Source organism: Drosophila tropicalis, unplaced genomic scaffold (assembly GCF_018151085.1).
Source record: "Drosophila tropicalis isolate 14030-0801.00 unplaced genomic scaffold, ASM1815108v1 contig_463, whole genome shotgun sequence".
Taxonomy (NCBI): Eukaryota; Metazoa; Arthropoda; class Insecta; order Diptera; family Drosophilidae; genus Drosophila; species Drosophila tropicalis.
In genome coordinates this window covers 2199178-2222959 of record NW_027172929.1, presented here as the reverse complement: position 1 = coordinate 2222959, position 23782 = coordinate 2199178, and the positions used below count along the sequence as shown (strand labels likewise).

Here is a 23782-nt window from a genome sequence, read left to right as displayed (position 1 = left end):
GATCGGATAAATAGAACACAAGTTACAGGCAGGGAAAGAAATTTCAAAAAGTAAAAATTTTATTGCCAAGGACTGCAAGGGTATAAAAACGTCGGCTTCTTTGATCTTTTTTCATTAAGGCGATCATCGCTCAAATGTAATAAAAAAATTAATATAAGCGATATTTACATACAAGTTTTAATTTTTTAGTTGTGTGCAGTGGAAATTAACTAATAGCCATGTCACTTTTCATTTCAGAATTAATCGGCTTGCTGAGGGCTGACAGAAAGCAGCGAAGGAATAAGCAATGTATGGCAACTTTTGATTGAAACATTGTGCATATATATATGTATGTGTGTGTATGTTTGGGGCAGCGACGGCGTTGCATATAAGCGATATATACTGTATAAGCAAAGGCTAGGGCGGTTAAAAAAAAAAAAAATCGCAACACAAAGAAGCATTCATAGTAGTGAGTTAGTTGTTGCAAGCAGCAGCATTATACGATATTTGAATAGATATATATATATATGTATGTATGTACATATATATCATATAAAATACATAGTTCAATTGTGGCTGAATGTATAATTCTAATAATATATATACAATACACCTATGTATATAACTCAATTTGTGAATTAGGCATATCTATTTGGAGAGGGGTGGAGGGGGGAATGGGGTGGGTAGGGGAGGATTGCAGAATTGAATTTTGTTACAAAAGAAACACGGCTATAGTCTCATCTCATTTACAATACACTCGAATATATATATATACTGGCATTGCTATCTCTGTCTGTCACTCACCCACTGTCTCTCTCTCTCGCTTTCTATATCTATATGCCACCACCTGCAGCAACAGCTTATTGGATGTGTGTCCTTTCTCTCAATCTGCGGTTGTGTGTGTGTGTGTGTGTGTTTGTAGGTGTTGATTCAATTTGGTTTCACATTTTCATGTCGAAATTATTTGATTTGTAGAGCAGCTCAATTTCAATTAATTCAATCTTGATCTATGCTTGAAAACCTTCTCGTTAATAAAAATTTGTGTGCTAAGTTTTGTTCTGCATTGCCTTATATAAATTATCATCATCATTATCATATCTCTTTTTGTAAGTTGCTTAAAAAACGATATTTAACACTCTTTCAATTTGCTTTTTGTTGTTGGTTTTTTGTTTTGTTTTGTTTTGTAGAATTTAACACTATACACTATAAAGAGGATACTTAAAATATTGCGACCATCATGTTTTCTTGCTTCATTTTTGTTAATTGTTTGTTTTGTTTGTTTGTTTGATGTTTTTTCTAGTTGATTTTCTCTTTTGATTTTGATTTTGCCTTGGTCTGTCTGGTCTGGTCTCTCTGATGTGCGTTTCGATTATCCTTCAGATTATGTGTCGGTTGGGTGGTTACCATCAAATTAACGCAATTGATTCCTGTGTAAAATAAGAGATTTGTTTTTGGTTATCATTACTTTTACTTATAAACAATTTACAAATTGGTTCATTAGTTGGCGATACATGAGATGAGGAGAATGATAAACATATAAATTAAGGAAAAACTCAAGAGATTTCCAAAGATATGACATTACTAACTTTTTACATAAAAACTGGACAAAACGTTCCACAACTTAAAGTTGCTAATGGCTGGGGAGAGTTGATTCCGACGTTGTCTGCTATTGTTGTTTATTTTTTTAATAGTAGGTTTTCTTTAATATATATATATATATGTATATATATTGTAGGTGCTGTTGTTGTTGTTGTTGTTGGGAAAAACCAAAATGGAAACGTTTGAACACAAAAAAATCACACAAAGCATTTTTCCCCTCATGGCCTCACGGCATTAGAGAGTAAGTATTTTCTTTGTTCAGTTGCTTGGATTCGATTACTATAATTCACTCTTGTCACGTCGTCCACTTATCTGGGCCTTTGTCTATATTGACGAATATATATATACATAGAGAAAAAGAGAGAGAGAAAGAGAAAAAAGAACGGGTGATGACACAAACATAAACATAAAACAATGCAAATCAAACAGATATGAGATATGTATATAAAGTAACAAAAAAAACAGGATATACACATGTCCTTGATGATATATTGATGATGTTCCTGAATTGTTTGGAATTGTTCTGCTTACCTAAAATATTGATCGTGTAGTGATTGGCGTTGAAATTCGGCGGCCTGTAAATACTGTATATATGTAATTAATGAGTTAGGATGTCAATTAGGGAATTGGGAAACCTGTAGTTGGTCTGCATAAGACATACGCAGCAGGACATCCGAGTGTGGTTCTCTAGGTATAAGCATATTTGGGCGTGGATATTGGCCAACATTCGCTATACCATTCCATTTGATTGAGTGAGCGTAACATGGGGAGAGAGATGGAGAGAGGGAGAGAGAGAGAGAAAGAGAGAAAAAAGAAAAATGGTATTAAACGGTGCTCCATGTGAATCTCTAGGTCTATACAAACTCACGTGGCAGTTGGAAACCGGCCTCCGGTGGTTGCGGCTGTGGATGCAAAGGCAAATGTAAATGAGTATGAGAGTGTGCATGATATTCTCTCGTCAATCGTATCTGAAAATTATTGAATATATCGTAGATAGTTTCAAAAGAGCCAGTGCTGCATCATGTGGGCGTGTTTGATATCGCCAACAGAAGAAGAACAAGATCAGAGTTTATGGAACAGTGTATGCAGTGATGCGGCATGGTTAGAATGTGAGAATACAGAGAGGTGGTAGGAAGAGTACGAGCAGCGATGGCGACAAATGGTTATTGTGGTGTGCCCCACCCACAAGGGTAAGGGCAAGGCAATGGCATGTAAGGAGAAATGTGTTAGCACAACATATGAGAATAAACAGAATAAACACGTGCTTGGTTTTTTTTTTCGTTTTTGTTTGTCTTGTGTGGGAGATATGGTCTTGATTTCAAACATATATATATATAATATAATAGTTAGACGCATATAAACACATACTTATGTAGGTGGGCTTTGGCAATAGCTTATTTAAAATGGTTACAAAATGCTTTTTGGTTAATTTTCAACTGACAAATTGGACAAAAGGTGGTTGATTTTGATTGTGGATGGTTTGTTGGATTGAATTTGGTTTTGATATTGCTTCCAAATACGATTGATTTTGTGAATATGAGTCGAGTGGTATTGTAAATAAAATAAATTTGTGGCCTACCATACGCACCATGTGCTCGCCGGGATCAAGGCCAACGTGATGCGGCGGCGGTATGCCCAGGCGTTCCCGTTCCATTTGTGATATAGCTGGATTTGCGTAAAGCGGGAATTGTGATGGATGAATGCCGCTGTTTAAGGGAAAAAAAAACAAACACAAAATTATTTTTACAATTTAAAAAGATAAATAAATCCTCTTACCGTCTGTAATACTCCATCCAATGCGGATCAATTCGCGATTGACTCGCAGCAGCTGCTTGAGCATTCTCCAATTCTCTGTAAAAATAGTTGAAAATATAATTCATGAGGACATGGAAATATTAGCAACATGTACAATTTTTGTATTTTGTTTGCAGGAGGAGGAGGAGAAGGAAGAGGAGGATATAATGTGTGGCGGCAGGCAGCGGGCGACAATGGCAAATGATAATAACTGAAGCATAATTTTAGGCGTGCGTATAAGAAATTAAATCAAATTTATAAAAAAGCTCGGTGGGAATTATTTGAATTTTTTGGTCTGGGTCTTTGGTGGTGGTTAGTGGAGGAAGATTCTTTTGATGTATAAGTATGTAAGTGTGCGTGTGCGTGTGTATGAATGTGTGTCAGTATGAGTGTTAGTGTGTGTGTGAGTGTGAGGGCGAACGCATTGAGATGAGGATTCGACAGGATTTGGTACTGTACCTCTCTCTGTACATGGGGCCCATTGGATGATGATATGGCACCATCTGTTCAACAGGACTGAAATTGAATTGGAAATAATTACGATCAACAAACGCGACTCAACAATACCAACTAAACAAATAAAAAATGACACCACGACAAAAACAAAAAACTCAAAATATAATAAAAATATATCAAAAATAAATCACAATGGAAATAAAAAGAAATAAGTATATACTCCTAACACTCAACGGGAAAACAAAGAACAAGAATATGAAATTCTAAATCGGGATGCAGATCGGTTCAGATTAGATTATTTCATCAGTTTTTTTCGCATAAATTTAGAAGAATCTTTCTACATAATTTCCTTTCTTTTGTAATTCTTTTCTTCATCTATCATAACTTGTCAAGTTTTCTTCATCTTACCAAATGAATACGTATACTTATTAATGAATATCGTTATTATTTTGAATATTATTTGTGAATATTCTTGACCAATTCTATGAATACCGATATGATACCGATTTACTACATTTCTGCATCCCTAGCTAGAGACGAAAAAGATCAGAGTCTCCATGCTGTTGCCAGCGAACTCACCTGAATGCCACATGAGGACGCGCATATTCCGACAATTGGCGCAATGCCGGCGTATCCGCATATGGAGGCTTTAGTTCCGCTTTGAGTTTGGCCTGCTGGGCAGCCTGTTGGGCTGCTGCTGCCTGCTGTTGTTGCTGTTGCTGCTGTTGTTGTTGCTGCTGCTGCTGATTGGAAAGCAATTAAATGATTAGAGAAAAACCAATTTGGATCAAACTTCAATCAAAGCACTCACCTGACGTCGTTCGCGCTCCTTTTCGGCCAGTTTGCGATCGCGTTCCTCTCGTTTGCGAGCCAGTTTTGAATCCGCCACAGGCTTGAAGATCAAATCCGTTCGCGTACATGAATTGTAATCTCCACGATCGATGTGACGCACAAATCTGTGTAGGAAAATGTTCAAAATGCAAATGGTAAAGGAATGAGTTGGGTTTTAATGTCAGTTTACTCACATTGCCGATTGGGAGCGATGGCATTCGGTGTCATCGGGTTTGGCTTCGGGACTTGGTCCTCGCGGTATATTGTGTGTGGGACTGGGTATCTCTGGCTCTGGATCTGGCTCAATGTCAATGGGCACTACAGAAGAGGAAATGGATTGGGTTATTTTTGAGAATACACATGGAAAACGAAAAAGGTAAACTCACATGGCTCCGTCGGATGATGTTGACCACCAAGGCCAGCCGAATTCGCCGAGTGGGCATGGGCCCGCAGTGCATCCATATGGGAAGTGGGCTTCAGGCCATGAGGCTGACCATCTTGCGGGGCAAATGGCGAGGCATGTGGCGGCCCTGGCGGATAGCCAGGCATATGAGATCCTGGATAGGCTCCGGGCGGCAGGCCCGTTGGAGTCCCCGGTCCAGTCATACCGACTGGTACCCCTGTCGGACCCTGCGGCGTCTTTGGCGTCGGCGGCTTGTTCTGTATTGGGCCTGGTTGCTGTTGTGGAGCCTTCAGTTGCTGCTGGGCTGCAGCTGCAGCTGCCGCATGTTGCTTCTCAGCCGCTGCCGCTGCAGCAGCCGCATTCTGCTCATCCTGGCGAGCTTGCTGTGGTGGCGGACCCTGGAGACCGGCATGATGAGCGGCCATTACGGCAGCAGGATCGAGGGGACCAGCTGGAGGCGGTGGCTTCATGTAGGCCGGAAAGCCTGGTCCATAGGCAGCATAGCCATAGGGAGAGTTAAACGGATGATGATGCGGCGGATAGAAAACTGAAGGATGAAGTAACGGATGCGGGTACGGCGACTGCCCGGGATGGACACCGATCTGTGGTATGCCTCCACCGGGTGCTATCAAAGGCAGCGGCAACGGCATCTGCGGATGACGTATGACGGGCGGTGAGGCGCCTGGTCGGAGATGCGGGGGCGGTGATGTGCCCAATCCTCGCTGGCCTGGCTGCGGGGCATACATTTTGCTCAGAGGACTGGCCATCAGTCCGGAAGCATTGGACACGGGTGGCGGTGTCATGTGCGGCGATTGCTGTCGAAGCAGGGCATGACGATCTCGTTCGGCGACAGCTGCGGCTGCAGCTGACAGCGCCGAGGATGAGGGATGATGGCTAAGCGGCGACTGGGGCACCGGATGCAATGGACTCTGTCGGCTGAGGCTGCTCACACTGGAGGCAGGCGAGGCGGCGCGATGAGCAGCTGCCGCCGCCGCTGCCGCAGCGGAATTGGGAAGACCTCCGGGCGTGCTGCTGCCAGGTCCGGCTGGAGCTGCACCGCTAGAGATTTGCACGCTGGGACTGGCGCGGCTGAAGGCGGATGATGCCACCGTGCTGGTGGTCAGGGCTGTACTTGTATTCGAAGCAGCCACCGATTGCGGTGTGGTGGGTGCCGACGAGGCATGCGAGTGTGGCATATGGCTGGGCGGGGTTCGGCGACTTAATGCCGATTCGGGCAAGCCGCCAAGACCTCCGGGACCCGCAAGAAGCGCAATGGGTCCACCGCCTGGTCCGAGACCGGCAATCGAATGCGAGAGGAGGTGATGTCCTGGATGAGCCAGAGCCGCATGAGCTGGATGACCTGGTGGCAAATGTGCCAGATGCGGATGTATCGGCATTGGGTGTCCAATCAGGCCCGGCGGCGGCGGCCCATTTCCTGAGAGACCTGGCAGCGGTGATGTACGATGTGCGTGCGGTGATTGTTGGGGCATTGGTCCGGGTCCTGGTCCTTGTCCTGGCCCGATACCTCCGGCTCCTCCAGCTCCACCGCCGCCTGCTCCAGCCATTGTCGTTGGTGGCTGTGAATTTGGCAGCTCTCGCACCATTTGCGGATCATGCATACTTCTGGGTGGCTGCTGAGCCGGTGAAGGCGTTCGCACTGTGCCGGCTGGTCCTCCTGGCTGTGGTTGCTGTTGCTGCTGCTGCTGTGGCGCATGAGAAGGCGGCAATCCGTGGCTATGCTGTGGGTGACCTTGCAGCGACATCGGCATCGGGGCATGCGGATGCATGGCCGGCGGCATATCGTGGGGTCGATGCAATCCCTGCAGATGTGGATGTGGATGCATATGCGGGTGCATGTGAGACGGCGCCATGGTGGAGAGCGTTGGTGGTATTCCAATCGAACTGGGTGGCATCGAGGATGCCACTGATGATATCTGTGAATGCGGACCTACTGGATGCAGGCCATGCTGCAGGCTCGGAGGTCCCGCTGCCGTCGGTGTGGGCTGATGCAGGGACGTAGGCGGTGGCGGCGGCTGTTGTGGACCACTCCCACTGGGAGGCGGGCCGTGGATGAGATTTTGCGGATGCATCCCAGGTGGCAGGCCGCCACCGGCTGGAGAAGGCATGTGCGGCGAAGGATGCGGGGACTGGAACTGTTGAGGCTGCGGCGGCATCGACGGCGGTTGCGAATTGCTATTGCTACCTTGGCTATCTTGGCCAGGTGTGGAGCGGGATGAGGCATCTATGGGACTCTCTGGAGGCGGGCCATACGGTGAGGCCTTTATTAGGTTTTCGCCATAAGGCTTCACATCGACAATTCCCCCGGCTACCGAAACGGGTGGCATGGGTGGATATTTGAGATCCTGCGGTTGGGGTGGTCCATATTTGGCAGCCAAGGGATCCCCGTACTTAATCATTAGACCTGACTCGAAGGGTCTACCCAATGGCGGCGTCTGTACATCGTGTTGATAGTGTGGCTTCGGCATGGCAATGCCAGGTGGTGGCGTAGCTCCTGGCGGCACCTGCTGATGAGCTGGCGGCTGTTGTTGTTGCTGTTGCTGCTGCTGTTGTTGTTGTTGTTGCTGCTGCTGTTGTTGTTGCTGTTGTTGTTGTTGTTGTTGCTGCTGTTGTTGTTGCTGCTGTGACTCCTGCGCAGTCGGTGGTGGTCCATATTTATGGGCCACATCGAGCGGAGTGGGCACATTGTGCGGCAAATGACCAAATCCTGGCTTCACATCGGGAATCTTCAACGAATCCTGATATCCTGTCTTGGGCGGTGCTTGATGCGCATTCGACAGTTCCACTGGATACTTGCCCGGCTGTTCCATCATATATTTGATATCGTATTTGCCAACAGCGGCCGCTGCAGCTGCTGCCGCTGCCGCGGCTGCTGCCTGCATTTCCTGGCTGTATTTAAGGGCATCCAATGATGGAGGTGGCTGATATTTGAGATCCTGCGGTACAAACTTAATGTCCATGTCAGGAGGATACTTTTGTGGTGTCGTTGGAGCTCCTCCAGCGGACACACCCCCTGGTTGTCCCGCTGGAATCCCAGTGGGATCACTGTGCAGTTGAGGAGGTGGTGGCTGCCCGGGTGGACCATACTTCAATTGACCATCGATCAGATAACCAGTTGGGGGCTGCGGCGGCACGGGTCCGTGTGGCATATGTTGCAGATGAAGCGGCTCCGGTTGTCCACTCTCATTCAAAGCCACATGAGGATGCATAGAGTTTGGCGGTGGCGCTCCTGGTCCTCCCGCTGATGGTGGCAGTCCTCCTGATGCATTGATCTTCATGTCCTCGTTCTTGATTTCAATCTTCACCTTCAAATCTTGCGGTTCATTGCTATTTTGATTACATGTGGCATCCATCGAGTCCTCCATGGGCTCCTTCTTGATGTAAACTGTCTCCTGGGTAACAACACTTACAGGCGGAGGCTGCAGTGACATCGGTTGAAGTTGTTGTTGTGGGGGTTGTTGTTGTTGCTGCTGCTGTTGTTGTTGTTGCTGTTGCATCGGCGGCGGTGGCTGTGATTGCTGCTGCTGCTGTGGCGATATTTCCTGCTTGATGGTGACCAATTTCTTAAGCAATTCGGGATCATTGTCATTATTTTCCATTTTCTCAATGGCTTCCTTGCGATCCACTGAGGCATTCAGAGCCTCCACTGTGGCAATAGTGGGCACCTTCATCGTGATTGGAGGCGCCACTGGGATCACTGCCGACGGAAGAACAGCATCTATGGCCATCTGTGGTTCCTTAAGCATTCCATCCGCGCTATTCGGAGCCTGAATATTCGTCTCCTCATCCATGTTCTTAATGGCGCTGTCCTTGCTATCCTCAGCGGCAATTTCTGCCTTGATGGATATCTTCTCTTCTGACTTGATATCCAAATCGCTGGCGATAATTTCACGTTCCTCCTTGCAACTGATGATCTCCTTGCTGTCCTTGGTCGACTGTTGCTCTGCCGTGGTGGTATCTGTCGTATTTGATTCACCATCATCGAGCACCGAATCGGGACGACTGTCTGAATTCATGCTCTCCACCGGACTATCGGGACGCTTTCGTTTCTCTTTAATGGTCGCCGTTTCCTCAACACTGGGCTCGTTTGCCTCCTGCTCTGTACGCTTCTTTTTGTTGGGCGTATCCTGTTTACCGCCTTTGCGCTTGGTCGCCGAACTTTCGGCCACAGCCTTAGTGGGCGTTTTCGGACTGTCCACAGATCCGGCACCTCCGCTCCCCACATCCGGAGTTTCAGAGCCACGCTTGGGCCGCTTGCCATTGGCCACAGAATTGGCGGAACCAGCGGACTGATCCTTGGTCGTGGTATTACCAGCTGTGGCATTTGCCGCATTGCCGCTACCTACAGACGATGCTGTGCCTCCACTATTACTGCCAGCATTGTTGCTCTGTTGTTTGTTTCGCGTCCTCATCCTAGAGGGTGATTCATCCCTTTTGTTGGTCAGACTCGAATCACTGTCGCACTCGCTGGCGTCGTCCTCGGTGAGAGAACTGTTCTCCTCCTTAGAGACAGCGGGCGATGAGCGACTCGCCGTCTCTGACGCCGCCGTCGCCGTCGCCGCCGTCGTCGCAGTTTGTGGTTCCGGAGTGTCCTCCTTTTTGGGAGGTGTATTATTATTAGCGCGCGTGACACGATTGCGTCGCAATGCGCTCTGTCTACGTCGCCGATGTGGCCGATTGTTATTCGCTCCGGGCGTCTTCTTCCACAGATAGTAGAACTCGACGAGCTCCGGTGTGTCTTTGTGCGGCAATAGATCTTTATGGATCCTAAAGAAATTTTTGCCAAATTGTCGCAGACCTTTGATGAACTTTTTCGTTTCGTCCTCGGTCCACTTTTTATCGATGCCCTTCGAAACGGGGCACTTTACGAGAGCTTGTAGAGCTTTGCCTGGATCGTAGCCAGAATCATGTAGCTAAAGAATGAAATGAAAAGACATTTTGGTATTAAGAATATACACACATATATGTATATGATGTATCCGATGCACTTACCACGTCGAGTGCGTTTATTGTAGTGTCGTCGCGACTGGCAGCCAAACAACCGTCTTCTAGTCCGCCATCACACATTCCTTGAAAAGCAGCCATTGATCGCGCCGCACGCAAGAACATTAACAAATCGCCATCCGCCACAACGCCAGGACTCCATCTTGATTCCTCTAATTCACGTTCATCGGTTTCCTTGTCGATGGGGAAGCTTGAGATTGGATTATAATCGGGCAGTTTTGCCTTCAGTCGTCATTGGAGGGGCGCAAATGAAAGTTATGGGATTAGTTTTAAAAAGGAAAAACATCAGCGCCAAAAAGCTCTTTTTTTCTTCTTTTAGTTAGTTTTACACCACAACCACACACAGACACACACAGGGGACAGGGACAACAAACATTCAGTTTACAGTTACAACAATAACAACTTAAGACTAATGCATGAAATATGTATGAACAATGTATACGAGATGTGTGCTTTTCGGTAAGATAAAAACGAAACAGATCGGAATGGAACGCGTAAAGGGAACGACGAAGAACAAGAACGAATGTGGAAGGAACAGGATCAACTATTACTTATCTAAGTAGTTAAGTTGAAAAGTCAAACCAAAAATAAAATAATAACAATAAAAATAAAGAGGATTTACATCGAAATACCTCAAAAGCCAATAGATTAAATTATTATTATTATTGTTTTGTTTTTAAAGAATTATTTACAGGGAATTATTTTTTCTTTGGAGGTAGGTATGAGTTCTTCTTCGGCGTTTTCTCTTTGGTAGTTCCAATAATTGAAGTATACAAATTTGATTTATATTTTGGCCATTTAGAGACCGAAACAGTTAACGTATTACTTTAAGTTACTTTTTACTTTTAGTTAACGTATTACTTTAAAAGTGTTTAAGCGTGTTTAAGCGATAATCCCGGGGGATTTTGAAGGTCGCTCTATAAATTTCTTGTAGATCATAGAATTTATTATTTTCAACATATTCGTAATGAATAAAAGTTATGTAACAACTCACACAAGCGGCAAAGTCCGCCAACTGTGTGCAAATTTCGTTATCAAATGCATAAAAATAAGGAAATAATTCATAACCCCTTGAGGAGAGATTACAAATTGAAGATATAGATATGACGCCGATCTTTTAAAACTCAAAAGGTAATTGAGTTTGGAAATGGAAAAACAAAATGCATTTGGCAATTTTTGTTTTAATTTTTTTGTTTTCTTTTGTATTTTTTACTTTTGTTGGTTTTTATTTTTTTGTTACCGTGAGCTGAATTTCTGATTTGTGAGAGTTATGTACGTACATAGACATCGTTTACCTGGTGGCCGGGACCCACTCGTATTTCTCCTTGAGTGGAGGCCGCCATCACCCTTTAAAAACACGCTTCCGGTCCAGTGTTAAGCCTTTTTATGCCCTCTATGATATGAAAATTCAACTGCAAAGATACAATGTAAAAAATAAAATAAATAAATAACCAGATGAATTCACCAAACAATAATCGGGGTATACTACTCACTCACTCACTCACTCACAAACAAACAAATACACAAACAAACAAGTTCTCTCTGTATTCGGAATCAATATAAAAGCGATGAAGTTGATATCAACATGCATAAATAAATAATCCATAAAAAATAATGCCATGTAATGTGCGTTCAATAGAGACCAGAAAGGCGAACGCGCGAGAGATTATTGAAAAATGAGAAACACACACAATACAACAACAACAACAGCAAAAAGAAAAGAGAGATGACGCGAGGCCACTGGAAATTAGGAACAAAGGGGGAAGGCCAGGCCAGTTTGGGGGGATTGGTTGGCCTGGCATAGCATGGCATGGCCTGGCCTGGCCTGGCCTGGCTTGACTATGTCTGCTTGCCACTTAATCGCTGGCATATGTTAATGTGCCTGCTGCCAGACGGACGTACAGACAGACGAACGGACACGCATTGCTCGCACGGTTCACTCCTCTGGTCGCCAACTCTGGGTGCCTTTTTTTGTAGCATTCGCCTTCTTCTTTTCCTGTCATCGTCTGGCGGCGGCGGTACTCTCTTTCTTTTCCCCCTTTCTTTCCCAATCTCTCTCACTTAAGTGTGCGTGCAGCTGTAAACAGATTTTCCGCTTAAGTAACTTGGCGAATAACTGTAACGAGGCGGCTAAGTAAGCATCGTCATACTCATGCTACCATGAGGAATTATCATTAAATTTGCTTATGAATCAATATCAATGCCAATACTTGGAGCAACACACACACAGAGAGACAGCCAGACCCCGTATGTATGTATGTATGTAGCTCCACAACCGTTGGTTTGTATGGTTCAGTTTGGTCATTCGGTACCATCCGTGTCCCCTCTCCTTGCACCTCAACCTCATTTCTTTTCTTTCTTTTTTTTTTGCCTTCATTCACATCATGAATGCCGACGGTGTTGCGGTTGTGTGGCAACGACACACAAATTATGGCAATTAAAATCAATTAATTAAATGCAGTGGCATCAGCCACGAGGACCAAGCCAAGAGGGGAGGGAGAACCACAGCGGCAATGACGATGACGACCATGTCGATGTCGATGGGCAAATAAAATGCGACTCGGTTCGGATCTGTTCGTACTGCACAGGCTGGCAGGCAGGCGGCAGCAGACGGCAAGGAAAAAAAAACAAGACATATACATATATTGTCGACAGATTTACACTCAATAAGGCACGACACGCCGCCTAAATGACTGACGACGACAACGGGGCGCAGCAGCAGCAGCACCGCCACGATGAACGCACATGCCTGGGGTTGCACAGTGGTGGGAAAACACACACACACTGATACACACACACACATGACAAGCAGTCCCTCAAGTCAATTGTTAAATAAATGAAATACTTATGAAATGAATTACACAAACTTTGAATATAAAACATTACATTGTAAATTTTAAAACGCACATATACAATAAATAGATTTAAAAGGGTATTCATTTAGGCAGATCATTGACTAAAGTCTATATATCTTTCAAGAGAATATAAGTTTCTCGATTATTATCTTTGTAAACTGTCTAAAAATAATTGTAAACATACGAAATACGAATGAAATATCTCGAGAAATGTTAACACATTTATTTTTATGGCAAACTAAAAGCATTTTGATAATTAACACGTACAAATGATGTACATACATAGATACATACATATGTACATATGATGTAAAGTGGGGGATGGGTGGTGGGTGGTTTGGGTAAACTGAATATCAAAGTAAAGTTCGGGGCAACAGAGCTTTCAGAATATGTTGAAATCATAAATAATGTACCATTTTGTTGGGTACTTTGTATCATTTAATGTTAAGCTGGACATGCATATTTCAATTTGCTTATTTAATATTTTATATTCAACGCCTGTTGTACTCCGCCTGCCTTTGATTGCATGCCCCTCTCAGCCCACTCAGCCCACTGTGCCGAAACGACTCTCGGACAAAACGAACGAACAAACGAATTGGACGAATGGGTCTGGCCTGTGTTTTGGGGCCAACACTTATCAACGACATCAGCGGCAACAGCTACAGCAACGCCAACCAGGTTAGCTGGCCTGGTGTGGTCTGGTCTGGCATATCATGGCATGGCATGGCCCGGCCTGGCCTGGCCTGGCTGAATGGTTGGTTGGTTAACTGCTGGCAAGCAAACTTTTTTATGGGGGAGTCGTGAGTGGAAAAATTTCACATAAATACACACAAACACACACAGGCATACACAGCTACTACAGAGAGAATCAGTGAGTGATAGAGGGAGATGGAAAAAAGGAAGAAAGACAGCAAGAGAGCAAGGGAGATAGACAGAGAGAAGGGCACGCGACTAAATCCCACATGCCGAGCAGTGGCGCTTGGGGAAAAATTGTGTAATAACTGCGAGCGCAATGTGCTAAGCTGTTCCTGTCGCCTGCCTGCCTGGCCTATTCGAGTCTGGCCTGGTCTGGCTGACTGCGTGTACGGTGTATAATGGTGGCTCTCTGGAGGCTTTAGAGCCCTCTATTTCAGCTACTGGCCCTGAGCCAGAGCCAGAGCCTGTGCTGGTGGCTTTTCTCGCAAAAGGGACAGCAAAGCGGCGGCTGTGTGTTATAAAACAAATGTACTACACACCAAAAAAAAAAAAAAAAAAAACACACGATGTTGTAAACGCACAAAGCCATAAAATCTAAAAAGACAAAACGAAAGGCTCGAAAACTTTTTGCCACCACCGAAAAGTGCCTCAGTGTCGACCCAATGTATATATATGTATGTATATGTAGATGTGTGTGTGTGTGTGTGTGTGTGTATTAATAGCCGTATCATAATGCCCTGCGCTGAGGTTGCGGCACAACAACACAACGGTAAAAGACCACAAATTATGGCACTGGAAGAAAAGGACAGAAACAGACGCAACACACACACATAGAGAAAGAAAGCAAACAAGACAGAGAAAGAGAGGGAGACAGAGAGTGAACAGTCAACAGGGTCGGGTCGGTTAGGTCGTATCGAGTCTGTACATTGTTCAAGTACTTTTCATCCATGTTTTGGCTTGTGTGTGAATCAGAATCGGCAACCAGCACCACCAAACAACCACCCAGCCGCCACCCCCTTTTCAACAGTCCTATATGTCTGCATATGTGGTGGTAAGGGGAGAGAAGTGGTGGGGTTTATGTGTGCGTGTGCATATTTAAGGGCCAATAATGCTGTCAATTTCAACTGACGCTCGTCCAACTCTCATTCTCATCTCAATTAATGTCAACACGCATTTTATAAAGTTACACCAGATTAACAACACCCCGGACCTACGATTCGATAAGTAATACCCCTTCCCACCCTTTCCTGTCCTTAGCCAACAACAGCTCCAACAAGTCGTCAAGGTTCCCATCCACCCCCGCTCCAAGCCCCTTCCTTAAAACGCGTCGCGCTTTAAACAAATTGTTTTCTAAACAGCCCATAAACATAAACGAAAACAAAACGAGAAATGTAAATGAAAATAAAAACTTAGCAACAACATCGCATCGCATCGGATCGGATCTCTCGCATCGTCGTTGTCGTCCGTCTCCATCTCCATCACCATCACCGTCGTCTGTTGTCGGTGTTGTTGGCCACAGAAAGAGGAAATTCAATAAACAATTTGTAGCATGAGTAGCGGAAAATTGTGTGTACGCACGCGGCTAAACGGACGTCGGAGCCAGAGTCAAAGCCAGAGACTCAAAAAACATGGGCGCAACAGTCAGGGGGACTAATGACCCCCCCCAACGATGCCCACTACTCCAAGCTCTTTTGTGTCACAATGGATAATTTGATCATTAAGCCAATATTAGATATTTAATGGGAGTGAATGGAACGCAGATTTTAGATTCCAACTTTTTAGTCAAAGATTAGAAACAAATGTATCTAAATTTAAAAGATTCCTGAAATATTGTTTAAATTGATTTCTTTGGGGTTGCCCGCTCGTTGGAACCCCCTTATGGCTAGACAAAACTTCATGTACGCCCCTGGATTAGCCCCCTATCGCGTAGAGCTGCTTCTCCGGCCGACTCTATTCCATTCTGCTGCTGCTGCTGTGTGTGAGTGTAATTTTTGAAATGGAAAAGCTGTCGACTGTCGTTTGTTAGTGTTGGCTTCTCTATATCTGTCTCTTTTACGTTGTAATCATCACTTGCCAATAAGCTGACTAATTGACTGACAAATAGACGGCGGTGTGGCATAGCAGCAGCAACTACAACTGACTGGAGAGTTCGAGTCTGTTTTGGTTGAGGCAAATGGCGTTAATAAGAGCAGCAGACAACTTAAAATGCCTGCCATCTCATCATCATCATCATTATGATGATGAATGCCAGCAAAGTCAAGCCGTAACTGTACATTAAGGGTTTTCCTGCTTACACATTTTTCTGCTCTTCCACTTTTCGTATTCGTTCGTTCGTTTATTTTGTTGTTGTTTTCTTTTTCTCTCTTTTCCCAGAGAAAAGCGATTATTAGGTTAGTCGGCGTGGCCAAGCTAATGGGCAATGCTAAGTGATATGACTGTAAGTGAATTAACCCTAAACCCCTAACTGTAACCCCAAGGGTATACAAAATTGATTGCAAAGGGTGGGAAAAAAACAAAGTGCTTATTAGATTGTTCATCCAACTAATTTAACGTTTTTTTTTTTTTTTTTTTTTTGAGGGGTGAAAGGAGAAGTCAAGGTTTTTTCTTTTGGGGAATTTTGGATACGAATTGATTTGTAATTTTACCATATAATACACTTGGCGAAACATTTGTGCAGCTTGAAGAGCTTTCTTCAATAGTCGAAAGAAACGACAATTCTTTAGTTTTAATATAATATATTATTATTAGGGGATAAGCCAGGTGAAAGAACCAAAATGGTAATCACAAAGAAAAGTTTTTTGACATTTTCCTCTTTGTGCGTAGAAATACTTATTAGTGTTTACATGACACTTCATCATTGTGAATTTCACCATCTGACCCGCATTCCAAGCGATTTTCCAATCCGTAACCTCTACCCCTATATGTATGTACATATGTATTTGGGCATGTGTATCCATATAATTACCAAAACAAAACACTAACACACACAACATACCATTTTGTGTGTTATATACCATGGCCAATTGATTCGGTCGAGAGATACAAGAGATAGAGCAAAAGAGAGAGAGAGAGAGAGAGTTTGAGACAGAGGGACATGAGAGTCACAAGGAGCAAAGGGGGATTCACACATCATTCATCCCATCGAATGCTATGTGGTGCTGCATCTGTTTGTATTTTGAAGTGTGCGTGTCAAGTGCGGAAAGGAAATCCCATTAAATGTTAGTAGGCAACTTTACGTTTTATGTGTGTTTGTTTGTTTGCCTCCCCTCCCCCCAATCACTCGCTCTCTCTCTCCATCTGTGTATACGAATTTCTTGAAATGTTCGTGTTGTGAAAGCCAAATTTTCACAACAAATCAAAACAAGACAAGACAAGCCAAGCCAAGGCAAGTCAGGAAAGCAGCAGCAGCAATACGAAACAAAAGCAAAGAGTCCAAGTCCAACCAAACGAACAGAAGCAAACAAAATTTCTCTTTTCTTTTTCTTTTTTTCTTCTGCATTGACTTGGTTAATATGTATGAACGAGGGTTATTTGAAAAGTTAACGCAACTTATAACACTTGGAAGATATCTTTTTTGAACTTTATGAGTCATTCTTCTACCAATTTAGTCAAACCTCTATTAATTATGCATAAACTTTCAAGTTAACCCTCGTACCAGCCGTATGTATAGATGCTTTTTTGAACTGGCCCCAGCTTACAGTTGTTTATGGCCATTACTCAACATCAACAAGAACATTATGCCACCACAGTGGCACTTCTAGTTCCTCTACTTCCCTCGCTCCCTCCTCTCCACGCACACTCACTCAAACTATGGCCAATCTCCGACACACACACACACACACACACCATAACTCCCTCCACACGCTTTTCTTCTTCATTCAACCCAAACGATTGAGCATCTATTCAAGCAACCTCGTCGAGTCAACGTTCCAAAAGCCAAATAAACGACCCACAACCAACAGACTGACTACTACTAGAGCTCTCTCGGTCGCATGCTCTTCCATTTGCCCACGTCCCGCTAACCTGTGGCCCGCCCCAACCGCTCCACCCGCTGGCTCGTCAGTCGATCCGAGCCCGATGTCTCGATGGATGTCTCTGTGTATGTGTGTGTGTGTGTGCGCGCACTCGTGTCGTCGTGTCTTCTCTTATATATATATATAAACATATATATATGTATGTTTATATGTATTTTGTGCTGTCGGCTTCGTTCATACGATTTGTTGGATTTGCTCATGAAGTTGTTAAACAGATTGTCGGTGTAGATACCTTCATCATTTTGCACGCCGTCGTCGCCACTGCCGCTGCCTGCCACTGCCACTGCCACTCAGTGTTCAGTGTGCTTCTGCCCCTTCGTCTCTGTCTCCAAAAAAGTTCCAAGCAGCTCCCCCCTTCTTTGTCCGTCTATCCATTCATCTGCATCCCCCCTTTTTCCCAGCCACCATCTAGCCAATTCCCTGATTTTGACTGTGTGTTGTTGTTGTTGTCTGTTCTCTCCTTTGGCTGGCTGGCTTGCTGGTGTGTGTGTGTGTGTGCATGCGTGTGTCTGTGCGATTAGTTTTATGTAATTTTATCGAGTATTTTAAGGATTTTGCGGCTTATCCGCGCTTCATTTGGAAATTGTTTCGTGTTACTTGGAGAACAAGTGGGTGGAGGTAAGGGGAGTGGAAAAAGAAAGCATGTGGTAGGTAGGTAGTGGAGCATCTCTTCTTCTTTTTCTTGCCCCAAAGTGTGTGTTATATGGAACTGTCGTCGTCATTTGTTTGTTTGCGACTCGTAAGAATAAACCTATGTGTGTGTGTGTGTGTGTGTGTGTTTGTGAGTATGTGTTGGTAAATGAGCTCCTTGCATGTGAAATTATTATTGCTTGCCCTTTACACTCTTACCCTCATCGTCGCCCTCCCTGCCCCACTACAAACCCCTTATCCAACTTGTCGTAATCGAATTATACATATACACAAGTACATCCATATATATATACATATATATATGTATGTATGTACATATATATATCGTAAGATTTATGGGACTCATTTAACACGCTTTTATATTATATTCTCCCATTGATTTTACACTGATTAACATGAACAAAAATTGTGTGAGGGGGAAACAAAAACAATAAAGCGAACAATTTTGTGTTTTTTTTCATATTATTGCATGCCAACAAATATTTTGTTGGGCATTATTTATTTTAATAAGCGCTTTGTGTGCTAATTATCTTATCGTTAAATGAAGTAGTAGTTGGGCCCCCACACACAGACACGGACACACACACAGTAACTAATACTACCTTATGTAAACCACACAGATTTATGGATCACCTGGAGATGGTAGCGTGAAATCAAAAGGAACATCTGTCTCTGCTTAATGACGCAAAAGGCGGAATGCTAAAAGATATATACTTATATAGAAAGTAGGCATGTACATACTTATATGCATAATTCCTTAAAAAATTTGTTGAATCATCTTTTACGTTCGAGATATCCAACCAAATTGACGAAGCTAATCCCTATACAAGGCGACAAACAATCTTCTTGCCAAAAGTAAAAATCAGCGATTTTTATATATTATATATTATATATTATTCATATACATATGTATGTAATGAAATGTAGACAAAAGTATTTATAAAGCTTAATTACACCTGCTAATGATAATAATGATAAACAAGTTATTGATTCCTACTCCTAAATATGTTAAAAACCTCGATACCTAACAACTGATAGCCAACTCCTGATTACCCAACACACGCTAGAGTTTAAATTCATTCTGGACCTCATCTCTGTGGTGTGGTGTGTCGCAGCTTGGGTGAAGCTAGTTTCAAATTGTTTTTTTTTTTTTTTTTGTAGTCGTTTTTGTCGAAACGAGTAATGCTAATTAGGTTAGTTTATGTAATATTGGAACCTCCGAAAGCAACAGCGACTGAGGTGTTTGGGTTGAGGTGGGAGGGATATGTATTCCTAATCGCTGTCAATAAATCGACACTCGAGTCAAGTGTCTCAACTTTTCAATCAGATAAGCAGCAATTATAAATTAAAAGCGCAACAAACAGATTAATAAAAAGTAAACTTTAACAACACCTTATAAATAAGCCAAATGACTAATAATAAAAAAAAAAAAATATATATATATATATATATGTATATGAAAGCGTTCACAACAAAAACGCGCGAACATCGCAAACGACGGCACCAACATCAAAAGAGGCTACTCAGTCAACCAATATGGCTATGGACAAACGACAGACATAACGTAGGTTGGTAGAGGGAACGTAAAAACCCGCTGTGGGACGGACGGTCGGACGGGAACCCAGAAGCAGCTCATCCAATTTTTTGTTTTTTGGTTTTTCTTTATTCCAACAGCTACTGCTGCTCCTTCTTCATCTTTATTCAATACGTGTTTAGGGTCGTTGCATTATTAGCACGTTATTTATTAATTAAACACTTTAGGTTTTATGTTCGTATAATCAGGTGGCCCATACTTTCTATTTCTCTCTCTCTCTCTCACACACACACACTCTCATTTTCGGTGTGTGTAGGTGTGTCGTAAGATAAGCCCGCAATTCAAATAAAAATGGGTGGAAATGAGAAAGAGAGGAAAGGAGATAAGCGACCGCGTTAAGGAATTTCCTTGAAACCAAGAAAATTATTTTTAAAATTCTATCTAATGCTTCGTAGTTCCAGGAACTCCCAACTTAACGAACGTTGTTGGTAATATGAGATAAAACAACAAAACTGATTTTTGCTTTTCTTAAGAAATTTATAATTTGACTATTCACTTTCCGCCTTCTCCTCCTCCCACCATCATCCATAATACATATATTTGCGAAATTGAGTGTCCCAAACAAAAAATTTTCGTAACGAGTTTAACAGATAGAAAGGTGGTCCTAGAGGGAGTACTTTCTATAAACGAGATTTCTTATCTCTACCCATGGTAATACAATAGATAAATCTATTTCTAGCCCAAAAGGTGGCTCAAAATTTATCAACCAGTTGACATTTGGGAAATCGATGTAGGTTCCATCACTCGAAATTGAATCAAAAGTAAATAATCAAGCCACAGAAGGGGATAGCCACTTGATGTCAATGCCAAAATGTACTTAAAAATTTAATTTTTCTTCTATGACATCATTTGATTGATTTTAGGGGACATTTCGTTTAGAATTTTAGAGATTGATCAATGAAAATTCTCTCTTTCCTTATGGCGAAGATACCGAGGCGGAGGCAAGTTCTCTTCATAAGCCATACGATCCTTTGTGTTGTTCAAGGAGGAAACGAGGATTATAGTTGAAACATAAGAAGCATGATCATGTAGACAATTCTATTCTTAGTTTACTTTCTTTTTCACATTACACTGCCATTTTGGGGTGAATGAGTTGGGTCTTATCTCAGCTCAAGAGAAACCGAGCCACAATAATGATGATATAATGGTTCAACTGTTATCTAAATTGTGAAGATTAAGATCTAGTTTAGGTAGTTTGTTGGTTGTCGTTTTGTTTGTCTTATCATTCAGAGTTTAAAATTGGGTACAGACTATGGATGGAGACTGACTGGGTGCTGGGGCACACTTTAATTGATTATTTTGTATCTACTACTTCCTCTTCATATCTCTGGCCCTCTTTTAAATAGTTCGGTTATTAACCCTTGGTCTCCAAATGGGCAGACAACAAACCCTTGCCACTTATTTTCTTGTTGGTGGTGGTGGTGTATGTATGTTAGGGGAGGGCGTTAACTATTGCAACATGAGACGACCGACGCATCGACCGACCGGGCGACCGATATTAAATTGAAGCAAACAAATAATTATAATTAAATATTGTATATGCCTAGTTAAACAGATGCCGTTCTCACCATGAATCCAGGGTAAATGTGCTTAAGGCGTTTGGCGTTCTCTTCCTTCTTCCTTAGTCTGCCTGCCTGCCTTCCTTCCGACCTACTCCTACTCCAACTTCTCCTTCTCCTCCCGTGACAGTAAGGGCAACTGGAGCTCCAAGCTTTTGAGCAATGGAGTGAAGAAGGCGCGGAACTGTGAACTGATACTTGCTGGAGATGATGATTATGATGATGATGATAATGATGGTGGTTGGTGGTGGTGGTGATGACGACGACGACGACGATGACGACGACGATACACTGAGACGGAGGATTTGTTGTAGTTGTTGTTGCTCTCAGCGAGGGGGCAGCCGGAAATGTATATTTTGGTTAATTTGCACAAACACACAGCTGGAAATCGAAAAGGAGAGAGAGGAGACGATGTTGATCAAGAAGAAGAGGTAGAAGATGAGAGAATCAGACAGTAAAAAATATTGCAATTGCAAACCCATAAAACAATAAAAACAAAAAATAATTACAAAAAAAAAAAAAAAAAAAAACCGATTTTTGGTTTTTCTGTTACATTTATACACGTTTTTTTTTTTTGTTTGCATATTTTATTTTCTTCTTCATTTTAACTTTTGTATTTTTTTTTTATTTCTTCGATGTAAATTTTTTGTTTTTTTTTTTTTTTTTTTGTAAAGGGCGCACAAACAAATTTTCAGCCAACGTCAGCGAAAAGCGAGGATAACACACGACAAGGGAGAGAGTGAGTGAGAGAGACAGAGAGGATAGAAAGCGAGCGAGCGAGAGAGAGAAGGCGGCGGCACAGGAGCATCTGTGGGTTGAGGGTGAAGAAGGTGGGTGACGCCGACGCCGAAACAGCTAACGGCAAGCAACGGTGGTGGGTTGTTGTTGTTTCTGCTGCCACTACCGCCGCCACCGCGCGACTGCTGCCGTTGCTGACGCTTGCCTTGTCTTGCGTTTGCTTTGTTGCTGCTGCTGCGACTGCTGCGCTTTGCTTTGCGATTTCTTTTCAGAAAATTTGTTGAGCCTTTTTCCTTGTCTTTTGTGGCACGTCCGTTTCTCGTACTATTTATTTGTATTGTTCTTTGGCTCCCTCCCTACTCCTTCTCTCTCCGCTTCACTTACTCGCATTCTTCTCTCGCTCCTCCGCTCCTCTGTTTCTTCACCTCAGCCCATTAGTGTCGGGCAGCGGCAGCAAGTCCGACGACACCAATAAAAAAATTTCGATGATTTTCACCGCTGCGCGCAGCAATTGTATCTCTCCGCGCGTCAGTTTTAAATTAAATTAGTGACACACTTAACTAATAATTAATTTTTGCACACTTGTTGTAGTTTTTCCTTACATTTTCTTTTTCTCTTTTCTTCACTTTTTTTTTGTTGCTTTTGCTGTCGTTGTTGTTTTATTTTTGTTGTTGTTGGTGTTGGGCGCGTGAAACTCGTCTTATTTTTTTTCTTCTTTCTTTTTTTTTTTCTTCGTTTTTTTGTTTTATTTCAATGCTCATGCTCTTCTCTTCTTTTTGCATACACTTTGCGCACATATACACTAACCCGCTTACATTCACGCACACAAACGCGATACACTCACACACACACACACACACACGTACTTGGCTTGCGTTTTTTATTGCTGCTGCTGCTTGGGAAATATGTACATACATATGTATTTTCACTTGGCTTTGCGCATAATACCTATTTATTATTTTCACCGGATTCCATACACACATTAATGCCCACGTTCTGGAGAGTGTTTTGCACTAAAAATTTATCATTTTAATTTTGATGGGCTCCAATGCTACAAATACAAAATACGCGTTAAAATAAAAATGGCGTTGTGTTGTGTTTCCTTGTCGGATAAAGGTTCCCCGGTATTAGCGGATAGGTGTGGCCGTATTCCATCTCCCTATTAATGGATAAATTTTAGCAGTATTTTTCGATACATGTTTGCAACCCTGTTTCAATTTATCGCTACCGCCGATAAACCTTGTTGTAATTTTTGACTTAAACTTTCCAGCCAATTACGTCCTCAGAATTAAAGCAAGATAATTTATTTTTTTCAAAGTTAGTTTCTGAATGTTTGTATAATTCACATCAATACCAAATTATTTTAAAACTATCCAATTTTTAATCTTTCCAACACTGATAATTTTAACAGATAACTGCCCCCACTATAAGCGGATGGCAGTAAAAATACTGCTAAAAAACTTCGTTTTACAACACTTAAGGCTTATACAAACACAATTTATCGATTAAATAAATCGATATTTTTTTTTTTGGCGCGATAATAATACATTCTGCAATTATTTAAAACCAAG

The 23782-nt window shown here is 42.9% G+C and overlaps 1 protein-coding gene and 1 long non-coding RNA gene across 20 annotated transcripts; one reads left to right on the top strand and one right to left on the bottom strand.

Moving 5' to 3' along the window:
* Positions 1-73: 73 nt before the first annotated feature.
* On the bottom strand, positions 74-23340 carry Gug (Grunge). Of its 19 annotated transcripts, none has more exons than XR_011032030.1 (16): positions 23078-23340; positions 21483-21854; positions 11365-11496; positions 10073-10306; positions 5046-9993; positions 4854-4977; positions 4640-4784; positions 4408-4571; positions 3832-3888; positions 3355-3429; positions 3158-3284; positions 2447-2546; positions 2214-2308; positions 2110-2162; positions 1566-1902; positions 1233-1406 (listed from the first exon to the last, which is right to left on the bottom strand). XR_011032030.1 is itself a non-coding variant. In XM_068287092.1 (15 exons), the coding sequence occupies exons 3-15, from the start codon at positions 11425-11427 to the stop codon at positions 1391-1393; spliced, it is 6201 nt and encodes a 2066-aa protein (XP_068143193.1). In that variant the 5' UTR covers positions 11428-11496; positions 21483-21854; positions 23160-23340; the 3' UTR covers positions 74-1390. The 19 variants fall into 19 exon arrangements, 3 of the variants coding, with proteins under 3 accessions (XP_068143193.1, XP_068143194.1, XP_068143195.1); XR_011032031.1 differs by having other exon boundaries at positions 23127-23340; XR_011032028.1 differs by having other exon boundaries at positions 23160-23340.
* LOC137574691 (uncharacterized) lies at positions 19809-21854 on the top strand. Its single transcript, XR_011032044.1, has 2 exons — positions 19809-19888; positions 21462-21854. It is a non-coding gene; the product is annotated as an uncharacterized lncRNA (long non-coding RNA).
* Positions 23341-23782: the final 442 nt, after the last annotated feature.

Coding starts and splice junctions, on each gene's coding strand:
- Gug (XM_068287092.1), bottom strand. CDS start 11,427: ATGGCGGCCTCCACTCAAGGAGAAATACGAGTGGGTCCCGGCCACCAG. Junction 4,785..4,853: donor CATCGCTCCCAATCGGCAAT/GTGAGTAAACTG, acceptor TTTCCTACACAG/ATTTGTGCGTCACATCGATC. Junction 3,430..3,831: donor GGCCCCATGTACAGAGAGAG/GTACAGTACCAA, acceptor CTATTTTTACAG/AGAATTGGAGAATGCTCAAG.